The sequence below is a fragment of the Panthera pardus genome, unplaced genomic scaffold (genome assembly GCF_024362965.1).
Source record: "Panthera pardus isolate Hobbes unplaced genomic scaffold, ASM2436296v1 HiC_scaffold_1, whole genome shotgun sequence".
NCBI lineage: Eukaryota > Metazoa > Chordata > Mammalia > Carnivora > Felidae > Panthera > Panthera pardus.
In genome coordinates this window covers 76,551,150-76,563,313 of record NW_026526654.1, presented here as the reverse complement: position 1 = coordinate 76,563,313, position 12,164 = coordinate 76,551,150, and the positions used below count along the sequence as shown (strand labels likewise).

The window sequence follows — 12,164 nt, the reverse complement described above, 5'->3', positions numbered from 1 at the left end:
GTGCTGACAGTTTCTACTTCTGAATTCACAAAGGCATGGCAAAAACAGGCCGGGGCACCAGACGTTTAAACTAAAAACTGCTTGGAGGACTGGGTGTTCTGATTATAAACTAGGCTATCTGGGTGTTCGTGGAACAACAATGTGAGATTTTAATCTTTAAAAAAGGTGCGTTTTGTTTCATTTAAGAAAAAAAAAAAAAAGAATCCAAGTACCCCCTCTCAGGGAGTCATATGAAGTCCTGCACTTCTGTTTTAGTCCACGGAGTTGGCTACTCGGTAACTAGTCCTCTGTTGCCATCTACAGGCCAAGAGTCCCATAACAGGACACACATTGGAAGGCGTTAGTGCCACGGGCTCTCACTGTACGACTCGGCTTCCCAGAATCACAATTATTTGCACACTGATTAGTATGGATTTGTTCAATTAGACTGAAATGCTCTATTTGCATGAGCAAAATGCAAAGGAAGAACTTTAAAGCATTAGGAAAATTATCGGTTAAAATAATAAACAGAATTAAATGAGGAAAAATAAATTGGAACTGACATCTTAGTCATCGGTTCTTCATCAAGCTGAGCAAATCTAATAATGCCTCCCTCCCTCCCTCAGCTCCCAAGAAGTCCACCGTTAAAATGTCATCTCTAATTCCATTTTATGTCTATAAATTGCATTTTAATAACCTTTTGTTTCCCTTTCTCTGTTCTGTTTTGTGTGTGTGTGTGTGTGTGTGTGTGTGTGTGTGTGTGTGTGTGTGCGTTTTAATCCCCCAACTACTGAGAAAGGTAGTAAAGGGACAATGGAGTCTTTCTGAGAAGGCAGAGTGCTGCATTTACAAGGGTAGCAATGGGTTTCCACCTAATCACGTCACCTGACCTCAATGTCAGAACACCCTTTCTCCTTTGAGAAGGGCCGGATGATCGCCATGGGCCTCCAGCTGGTAATTACTCTCATGGCCAACTTGAGGACCTCTTGCAACCTTAATATAAAGTTATCATTTGCCCTTTCTTTGGTCTTAATAATACAGGGGGTGGGAAGCAGAGAAGAAAAAAGAATGACAACAGGAACAAAAAACACTGAGGTTCAGAACCACAAGTGCATGTTAAACTACGCTCGTGTCATAAATTACATCTGAGACTAGATCCTGTTTGTTATGACAGGATGCTCTTTTTCCTTTGTCACTCTGGGAAAGAAAAAGTGTCATGAATTCCTTTATAAGCATTGCTGATCTCCAGTGGGTAGTTAGATTTCTGACTAAGGAAAGAGGAGTGCCAGTTAAAGATTAATGTTTTAATTGTTGATTTCCTGAAAATATAAGCTGACTGATACTACATTCTAAATACCTTTTGTTTTTCATTTTAAAGGGTGTGTATAATTTCCAAACAATCGGTCCCATAGAGGCAGTTTAAAATTAAAATACATTATTTTATAGCCTCTGGGGAGAGCACACGTGCCCATGGGAAAAAATTCTGTCTGAACGAAATGTATGCTGCAATCAGTTTTTCTTATCTATCAATAGAAGCCATTTACAACATTATATTAATTATAGGAATTTTTCATGTAGGTGAATTAATAATCATATTGCGTTATTAAATTGTTGAGTGGTGTTTATAGGATGCACCATTTATGAAGGATATTCCTCCTACCTCCCACTTATAGTCTGCCCCAGAGCAGAATATCATTCTTTTGCAGTTATGCCATAGTTTGAATTGGAATACAGTTGACTCTTGAACAATGAGGGTAGGGATGCTGACCCCCAGCACAGTCAAAAATCCACGTATAACTTTTGAGTCCCCCAAATTTAACTACTAAAAGACTACTGTAGACTGGAAGCCTTACTGATAACAGGAAATTAACACATATTTTGTATATATACTACACACTGTGTAAATAAAGTAAGCTGGAGGGAAGAAAATGTCATTAAGAAAATCGTAAGAAAAAATACACTTACAGTCCTGTATATATTTATTTAAAAACACCCACATCTAAGCGGACCCATACAGCTCAAACCCGTGTTGTTCAAGGGTCAACAGTATTATTTAATGTCAGGGCTCCTTTTTCTTGTGCTAGTCCCCTGAGACTTAGTCTTTGCCCTGTGAGAACGGGAAAACTGCTGTGGAGTATAAATGACTTATCCAATGCTATTCTGAAAGTTAATCACAAAGGCAGCCAAACTGGCCAATTTCTAATCCCTAGCCCCGCCCTGCCACCGGTGACCTCCCCCAGATTTTAATGGAGGGTGTGGACATTTTTGAGAGAAAAGCACTCTGTGGGGGGCACAGAAATGTATACATCAGGGCAGGCCAGCTACTCCTCAAACAACACCTGAAATTTATAGTTGTGCTCTCTCTCTCTCATGCTTGAAATATTAACAATGCTGATTAACATGCGAATTGTGCCTTAGAGTGGACAAGGCACTTTCCCAGATGTTTCTCCAAACAGCTCATTGTTTTGAGTCTGAGTTAAGTTGATGCTTTTTTAGATTTGTACTGAATAAAGAAGATTCAATAAGCACACAACTACTGTGTACACTCAGCCATACACAGTCCATTTTACAATCTATAAGTATATTACTGGTTTGTATAGTTTCCATGGAAATGTTAGTGATGAACTGAGAAACTGATATGGAATTGTATTCAAAATGGTCCAATCATGATATTTAGGGGGAAGAATTCCATAGGCCTTGATCTTCAAAGACTAAGTTAGAGTTTTTTGAGATCTACTTAGATAAAGTTTTAATAAACTCAGATGGATTAGGTTTCAGAAGTTATCCCAATTTGATTAAAGTAGGATTTCTCCTCAAATCTGTGTTGTCTATCCACTGGAAAATTGCCCTGAAGTTCCTGCCCTTAGTCATTGTAAGACTCCCAGAATACCGTGAACAAACCATTATTGAGCAACCAAGGCAAACTTAACCAAAGACTAATCAAAATAAAAGACCAAGAAAAACGAAAACAAAAAACAAAGTGACGAAGGTGGAAAGGCACCCTTTCTAGCAGCCATAAGCCCTCAGTGGGAGCAGAAAACCAGTCCTTTTCATGGACAAGCGTGCTGGCAGTCCATTCCAAAAGCAAGTTGTGGAGTCAAACATTTTGGAATAGACTTCTATCTGGAATGAATGATGAAAACAGAGTATAGAAGGTCTGGTTTAGTGGAGAATCACCATGAGATTGTTACTTCCAAAAATTACTGGCCGAATATTAGCTGACAACAAAGAACACCAACATCTATAGAGACACGAAGGACAGTGCACTTGTACGTTGCATTTCCTTAGAACGAACTCGAGAGAGAGGACAAGGAGAATAACTTGGAATTTTAAACTCTCGGCAGCACTGGGAAGCATCTGCAAGAGTCTGCGTTCTATTTAGCACCGTGAGTGGGCTCGTGAGCCAGTTACTCACATGTAGCTCACTGTGGAAAGGGTTCAACCAAAAAACACGAAATGCAAACGGTACGAGAACGTGTATGCATACATTTGTGCCATCTGCAAATTCTGGAAGCTCATATCAAATATTTAGTAACCCGGATCTGGGACTGATTGTACTGAGTGTGTCACTTATCCATCTTTAGTTTATCTGGGGCTCTAGTGGAGCCAAAAAAGAAACAAAGAAAGGAAATAAAGACACCGAAGAAGTGGTAAAACAGTACCATTCATGAGCAATAAAGTACTGTTCAATAGCATATATGCTTTTTAAAATTCGACATTGTAGTGTGTAAGTTCTTTGTTTAGAAAAGAAAAAACAGCTCAAGCGATTTCACATTGAGTATGCTGTTAAAATTTACATACTCTGAAAAAAGAGGAAATTATTAAAAACTCAAGTAATCTGGGACCTGAATATATTTACTCTAGAATATGACACCAGGAAGTATGAGGTTTCATTATTTCTCTGCCCAATTTAATCTTTGCCTAGAGCTGCTATCAAATTGCATAAAGTGTATGTCTGCATGTATAGAACAGAAAAAAAAAAAATCCTTGTGCAGCCACATCAATAAAATGGTAAATGGTAAAAGACTTTCAACTTTAAAAACAGAAATTTCTAAGGAGCAAGACTCCGTTATTTCTTTGGGTGTTCACAGCAGTTCAGTTTCACTGAAAATCGTGCTGCGCAAGCCTTCTGCTATGTTTTGGCTTTCATTTGGGTCTCGTACAAAGATCTATAGTGTTCCGATCTCTCTCTGCAGTGTTGTCTCTCTCGGCTTCCCTCTCCCTCCAGGTCCTGGCAAAAGGACACTGTGAACTCTTTTTCTCAGAGTCCCAAAGTTTGCATTGGCACAGAGTCCACGGTGGGGGAGGTTTTCTCCTTTAAAAAATAAATCATGAAATTAATATGTACCGCAAGACACCCTGGAGGTGTTGGATAATGATGTGACTCCTAGGGAAACGTTCGGCAAAAACACATAATGTATATAAGCCCCAAGCCTCCCCCAGTGCATTAAATGGTCGAGCTGTCTAAAGAAATGACCCACTCTGCTGTCTCTGGGTGGACTCTCCTGAGTAATGCCTGTCTCTTAGGTGGATCGCTTTTAAAAAGTTATAGGTGGATATTTCAGATGCTTACTGCTATGACAGAAACTCCAGCTGCGGTGCTATTCGGCTTGGGGCCTGTGTTGAAATGCTTCTTTATCTTTCCAGCTACTGACAGCTGATGTTCATTTTCTGGGAGGCCGTCATCCTGGGGAAAAAAAAAAAAAAAGAAATGAAGAAAAGAAGAAAAAGAAAAAAAATGAGATAAATGGAAAATGAGGCCAAGATCTTCCAGTAGCAGGCGGTGATCTTAGAATTTGTAAGATTTCAGAAATAAACTAACCAATGTCTTCTCATTAAACACGGTTGTTGGAAGTACTGCTCTGAGGTCTCATTCATTTCCACATCTGCCCTAAAATCAATTTGCCGTGTCATTCTGTCCCTAAATAAAAAGTTTTTATTTCTGTGTTTGGTTTCTAATAAAATTGATTTCAGCCATGACCCTAGGGACATATGTCAAAAAGCAAGTTAAATCTGAACAACCCCCCCCACCCCAAATCAATGTAAACATCTTCTTTTTTTTTTTTTTTCTGAACCAAGAGTTTTATCCTTTTAGCCCATCATTCAGGCCCCAAAATGAAAAAACTGACAGTCTTGGGCTCATGCAAGGGCCCGTAAATAAACTCAGCCTGGTTCCACAGCTACTCAATCGACCATTCTATAATCCCAGACAATCTTCCAGGCAAAAAGTTCTTCCTTGAGTTTTAAATCCTCCTTACTGCCTTCAAATCATCTGTTATTTTGACACACTTCACATTGGAGCTCATTTTAACGAAGGCTTCTGCTCTCTGCCGGAGCTGTCTATGATGGAGGCTAGACAGATTGCTCCCTTTTGCTAAATACTGTTAGGATAACAATAACCAGAGCCATAAGTATGTGCCACCACTTACTAGCTCATGTTGAAAAGGCTGCCCAATCCTCGAAGACAGAGACTGTGTTTTGTTCACTACAGAACCCTCGGGTCTCAGCAAAGTGCTTTGGCACATGGTAGATGCTTACTACATATTTGTGGAATAAATGAATGAATGGATAATAAAGTGTTTGTTACTATCTGTTAAAACCAAATTCCTGGCAAGACTTCAAGGCCATTCATCATTTCCTTCTCTCTTTCCTTTCCATCATTTTGCATGTTATTTCTTGGCTCCACCCAGGAAAATAAATTGCTGCTTCCCTGGCATAACATGCTTGCCCTTTTACATAACCTAGTCTCTCCTGCTTCCAGTACTTGGCTATTCATTTATTTAGTAGCAACTGCACGTCTACAGTGGACCAGGTACTACGGTGGCAAGAGGTGGGGGAAGAGGGGGAGCAAACATAGGCATGGGTTTTGTTCTTATGGGCCTGATGGCCTCTCTGTTTCTTCAAAACATGGGTCCGCATCACCTGTTCCAAAACATTTTTCCCCTACTAAGCAAAATTCATTATATTGGTTCTTCTGTAAACTCCTAATGCTTTTTCATTATATATATATTTGTACTATTTACATTCTTCTGACGTTAGGTGATTTTGTATATACATATGTAATTAACATATATAGTTTATATATATATGATAAATAATCAACTCTGAACTCCTGTCCCTTTTGTACCACATCGTCCATATCTTCTATAATCTTTTATATTAGCACTGGTTCAGTTCCCTGCTCACAGTGGATAGCCAATTTATGATATTCTTGGACAGATTTATTAATGGCTAGAAGAAAGAGCCATTATTATGCTTATTAAGTCACATCAGAAACCAAATCTTAAGGAAGGATGCTCTGCAGTGATTGCAGAGTAAATTCAAAAAGTTTTTTAAAAATCGACACTCTGAAAAGAGTCCGAAAAAGTGAAGGTCAGTTAGGGTAACAGTGGGATAATATTTGGGAAGGGAAGAGAAACAGGGACATATGAAGTACTTCCTCTGTCCGGGGCTATGCCAGGGATGGCAGGGGGTGGGAGAAAAATGATCTGTGCCCACCAGAACCTTGAGGGCTGAGAGACAAAGTAGGCACACACAATGTCAAATAATAAAGCAGATCAAGAAGATAAGAAAGAGCTGTCAGGAGGCAGGTAGCCTCATGGCTCAGCTAGAAACACGGAAGGAGTTCAGAGGAGAGAAGACATATTTTCAGTTGTGAACAGAGAAGACTTCAAGAGGAATATGGGCTCCAGCCTGGTCCTTAACGAGGGGGATCGATTTATGGGTAGAGAGGAGGAAATCAATGTTTTGGTGTACAGATGTGAGTGAGCGGGACTCACTCAGTGTGAGTCTCATTGCCAAACAATGAGTTAAGCAGTTTATCTCTAGTTAAGAGTATGTAGGAGAATAATGATGGAGAAAGCTGAAAAAAAATCAAAACAAAACAAAAAACAGACTGGCCACAAATGACTATGAGAAATACCTGGAAATGGAAGATTTAAACTCTTTCAGGAATAAAAGCAATGCTTTTTAATAAGAGGGGTGTAAGGGTAGGAGGTAGAGAGGACTAACGGCCCTTTACTCACATAGATTTAGAATTATGCAACCCAGAGGTTTAAACACAAGGGTGAATTCAATGGTGTATGTGAAACACTTTTTTAATGGTGGAGGAAACAAGAGGCCTCTGAATCTAAGTTAGAATCCTGGGAGCATTTAAACATTTGATGAGGGATGAAATGATTAGTGTCATGTATTTGGCATAGGTTGGGGCTCTGCCTGAGTGAAAGGGAGCAGCCTGACAGAAGGGTTCCCCCCAAGATTATACATGTACGCGTAATCATCTCTTAATAGATTTCCAGGCTAGCTGAGTCAAAGTGATTTGTATGCATTTTAGATTATAAGCGAATTTGAAAAACTTAATCGGGAAGTAGGCTGAAGGAAGGTTTTTGTCTTTAGGAACCCCCCCCCCCCCGCCAAAAAAAAAAGACACCTTGAGCATATCTGGAGTCTCAGGATCAGAAGCTGCTGGAAAGGAAGAGCGGGAAGACAGGAGAAAGGAGCTAATCAGGGTGAGGGGAAGGGATGGAAGGGAAATGAAGCAGTCTGCCCTGGGGAAATGCAAGTTTACCTCTTTCTCTGAGGTAAGGTGAAGGAAGGAGAGAGTGTGGCCCATTTGGAGATGGAAGGGAGCAAAGATAAAAGAGAAAGCCAGGAAGAAGAAGGTGACACAAGTGTTAACTGCTATGTGGCCCTGGGTGAGGGGTTTACATATACTGTCCCCTTAATCCTCAGATTATCCTCTATGACAGGCATTATTAGTCCCATTTTGAAGATGAGCAAACTGAGGCTCAGCAAAGGTTAAGTAATTTGCTCAAGGTCACATAGCTACAAAGTAGTTGAGTCAGGACTGAATGAACCAAGCCTGAAAAAATTCTTTCCATGACACCACATTGTATCCATCCAGGGCATTCGTTAGCACGGCATCAGTTACAAAAGGGCTCCCTCAGGGTTAAGTGGAAGGATTCCAACTTTTCCATGATGAAAATGGCGCAATGGCAAGGAGAAAGAAGGATTCAATTAGAGACTGAAAAAAAAACAGAGAATACCTGGACAGGCCTCAGTGGAACCTGGGATGGCATCTGGATGAAGGTCAGTAAAAGGAATAGTGAGCACTTCAGGGAGTCCAGTGGAATGCAGGTGACTTTTATGTCAAGGAGAGACTAGATGTCTACTATCCAGAGCCGGGCTCTCCAATCCTATGTGAAGCAGGTGGCGCTAGAAGGCCTGGCTGACACCGGATGACACAAAGTTGCAGAGGGTCCCAGTGTGGTCCTGTGATCCACACAGGCTGTGGTTAACAGGCTGGGTGGGATTATAGAGACAACACACGGTAGGGATTCCACAGGAGTGGCCCCTTTCCGACTTCCTGAGGGAGAGGTATTCCTGCCATCTCCTCACTTCCTCACCGGGGCCATTGTAGCCTGAAATTTCCTTTACCTGGCTTTTTTCCCCTGCCAGTTCCTGAGCTCAGAGTTTGCTTTCTCACCACCCTCAGCATGGACTTCGTTATCATTTCCCGGCTCTGTCCTGGTCCTAATCTCCTGTCAAGACTCCTAGCAACTCTTTTAGATGTTGGGTCCTGGGGGTTCAGGCCTCCAGCTTCAAATTCTCGTGAAGCTTTCAGCTTCCCTTGGGTTATTAGTGCACGCTGAAGCAATGAAAGTCCCGAAACAACCCTCACACGTTGTCAGAGATGCTTCTGACTTCATAAATCTTAAAACATTTCAGGTTTTTTTCCCCAATGAAATAAAGAGTCTCAGCTAGAGAATGTGGGGAGGGAGCGTGCACACACACACACACCTCACATCAACTGAAAGTCTGCAGAGTTTCTATATCAATTTTGAAGGCTTTGAGCATAATTGGATTAAAAGACATAAACAACTGACTTTGCAGGCCCCTAATCTGTACCTGAGGCATACGGATTGATGATGGAGATTTAGTTAACTTACTGTCTTGCATCAATAAAATAAATAGGGCCATTAAAAACATACATTTTTATATACACATCTTTATCGCCGTTATTCTGAATAGACTGTGTGCCAAAAATGTGCTATGAATTTTCGAAACGTGACAAACCTGGCAGTGTGTTACAAATAGTTATAGTATTATTACCATACGTTCTGGTATGTAGTTTCTGGGAGTAGTTTCTGAAGTTTGACACGGGCTGGTTGTGGTTTGAGGTTAGTGGTTTTTGATTTAGAAATTCCCATCCACCACGTGGCAGAGCATTGCAGCTGACAAGAACAAAATTAGTTTGCAAAATGGAAAATGAACTCTCACAGCTGTCTGTAGGAGACCTAGCCTCCTGGTCTCCATTTCTCCAGCGGATGTTGGGGAGCAGCTGCGAGGAGGGGTGTGGGGGCTTGGATGTGAAGTCACTCGGCAGAGTAAATTCCCCTCTTTCCTCAGGGAAACCATTCCAGGGGTCATGCTTTAGAAAACCCTCCTCCCCTCGTGGGTTTTTGCTTTTGACTCGTGGATCTGGTTTTCAGTCAACTCATTACCAGGCTCTATTATTAATAATATCTGTGAATTTATGAGAAAGCATGGCAGTCGTGAGCAGTTTACTACCAGAATATCCCTATTTAGTTTTAAGTCATCTCTCAAGTACATTAGAGCACTCTTCAATAGCAGCTTCGTTTGGCATCCCAGGGTTTGGCCTCTTGATTCTTGTTAACCGTCTCCAGCTGTACGGCACCCAGGACCTTTGACTCTCTCCAGCTTGGCCCTATACATCCCCTATGTCTACAATTCGCACTGCACTTGAGGAGAAAATGTGAAGTAAATTAAGATCTAGCTTGGAGAAAGGGCAGGATAAGATGCCTAAATGGAAACTTGAATTCCAGGTCATCATTTGTAATTCATGAATATAAATAGGTGGTTTTATTTATTATTACAGTATCACTAGGGGTTCTCTTAATTTCTAACAAATTCTGCCAGCACAAGATGAATGCACAGAAATTTTTGTGTGGGGAGAGCTGCTTTTAATTAGCATGGAATATCGTGGTAGGTTATCCAGGCTCTTGATTTTTCTTCTTCCTCTTTTTCTTCATTCTTTTTGGATATCTTGGCTTAGTAGTATCTTTTCAAAAGAGGAGGTACGCAAGAAAAAGGAAGTTAAATAAAATTGAAAGGCCAGGAAGGTGATAGGAAGTCTTGAATTGGCTAAATAACTACACTTGACTTAATTAGACCAGCACTTTGCACCAGGACAGAGGTTCTGAATCTTGGGAACTCTTAAAATTCCCGATGCCTTCCCAGATGCCCATGTAGACCAATTCAGAATCTCCAAAGGCAAAATCCAGGCATCAGACCTTGTGCTAGAAACTCCAGCGAGCTTCATGCTAGAGATTTCTTTGAGGCTCAGTTTCCTCATCAATAAAACCAGGAAAATAACTGGTGGCAAAACACAGACTCATAATATTACAGCATTGAGTTGGACCTTCATCCTAGTATCAGGAGAATAACATCAGATAAAGCAGGTTGGCACTTTAAAAATAAAAATGCAGTAACAGTAATATATTTGAGGGGTGCCTGAATGGCTCAGTCAGTTAAGCGTCTGACTTCAGCTCAGGTCATGATCTCACCATTCGTGGGTTTGAGCCCTGCATCAGGCTCTGTGTGGACAGCTCAGACAGAGCCTGTAGTCTGCTTTGGATTCTGTGTCTCCCTCTCTCTGCCCCTCCCCTACTCATGCTCTGTCTCTCTCTGTCTCTCAAAAATAAATAAATGTTAAAAATTTTTAAAAAAACATATAGTAATATATTTGGAATATTACAATGGTGATAATTTAATTCTATTTACAAATAAGAATTTTATTTCTGGAAGTGTCAATTAAGTTTATGAACTTATCACTAGCCTACATTTTCCTTCAACGAAGTGTCGCTTGGGGGAAAGTGACTCAACCTTGTCCTCAGTCCCTGGAGTGATCAAGATGTATATTGCTTATTTCAGTCTCTTATGTGCCTAAATCCTGTGGTTCTCCACTAGGTGACTACTAAGATAAATAAACGTAGCCAGGATGAGGAATAGCTGTGATACCGGAGAACACAATAGAGCCAATAATGCACACACTATGTACGTAGTGCTTGGAGCACTAACAGAATTTTTTTCTTTTATTTTGGATGAGGGGGTTTTCCTTCTTAATCAAACTTCTCATACACCAGCAATTCGCATTTCATCAGCACATAGCAACAGGTGAGGGTTACTGTCTCTCTTGCAGACTGACTCTCAGACTCTTCCGATATCTAATCCCTTCTTCATCCTTGTAACAGCCCAAGAGGCTGATTCTATTATCTCCATTTCACTGTCACAAAAACAGGTTCAAAGGAGTGAAATGACTGTCCCAAGGTTACACAGGAGGGTAAGCTGATGTTCCTGGGAGTCCACATTCCTCTCCTAGACACCTGGCTGCACACTGATGCTGCCATTGCCCATCTGGTTTGCTAGAACAATCCACCAAGAGGACTCACTCATGACTCTTCCAGTAACAGAGCAGAGGCCCAGAACAGCAAGGAACACGGTGGGATCCCCACCCGGAGCGAACGAAAAAGTGAGCCGAGAGGTAAGGTTATAAAACAAGTGACTTTCGCTGACTAGATTTTCCGATTCTGTTGCCCTACTCTCTATTTCATAAGAGACTGCCTTTTCAATTCCAAAGGCACCAAGTGAAAAGGTCACTGTATAAGCAACAGAGAAAATGAGGACAAATGAGGGAACAGGAAATGCTTTCTGATGACTTCCTCAGGGCTCATATAATTATTATTACCTTTTACCCCCTAAGGTAGAGTCCTCGGTGGTAATCAGATATAATTTGATCACCAAATGCAAAATGCCTTGTTAAATGGACTTCCTTTTAAATTCCTAACATATTTATTTTGATTGCTTGCTTCATTTTGTTGCCCTTGGAGACCTCCACGAATACTAAATGCTGGTTATGAGAGCTTATGTATGTTTTTTTCATTTATGTTTTTGAGACAATAGTCATTTTTTCTGATTTAGTCACTACATACATGTAATTTCAAAAGTTAAGCAGTCACTTCACACATTTTGGGGGTTTTTTAAAATATGTTTAAAGTTTTTGCTCACACCAATATTTTTTCCCCTTAGAATCTAAGGTCTATTAGAATTACATAACTTTTTTTTTTTTTTAATTTATAATCTCCTGGCTAATTCCTTAAATGTTA

The 12,164-nt window shown here is 40.6% G+C and overlaps 1 protein-coding gene across 7 annotated transcripts in view; it reads right to left on the bottom strand.

Annotated features, from left to right (window-relative positions):
• DCLK1 (doublecortin like kinase 1) overlaps positions 1 to 12,164 on the bottom strand; it is a 345,410-nt gene that overhangs the window by 19,855 nt on the left and 313,391 nt on the right. For all 7 annotated transcript variants that reach the window (XM_053900262.1, XM_053900264.1, XM_053900261.1 and 4 more), the window contains one exon: positions 4,553 to 4,666. In XM_053900262.1, the coding sequence (XP_053756237.1) occupies positions 4,553 to 4,666 (114 nt within the window). The remainder of the gene's footprint in view (positions 1 to 4,552; positions 4,667 to 12,164) is intronic.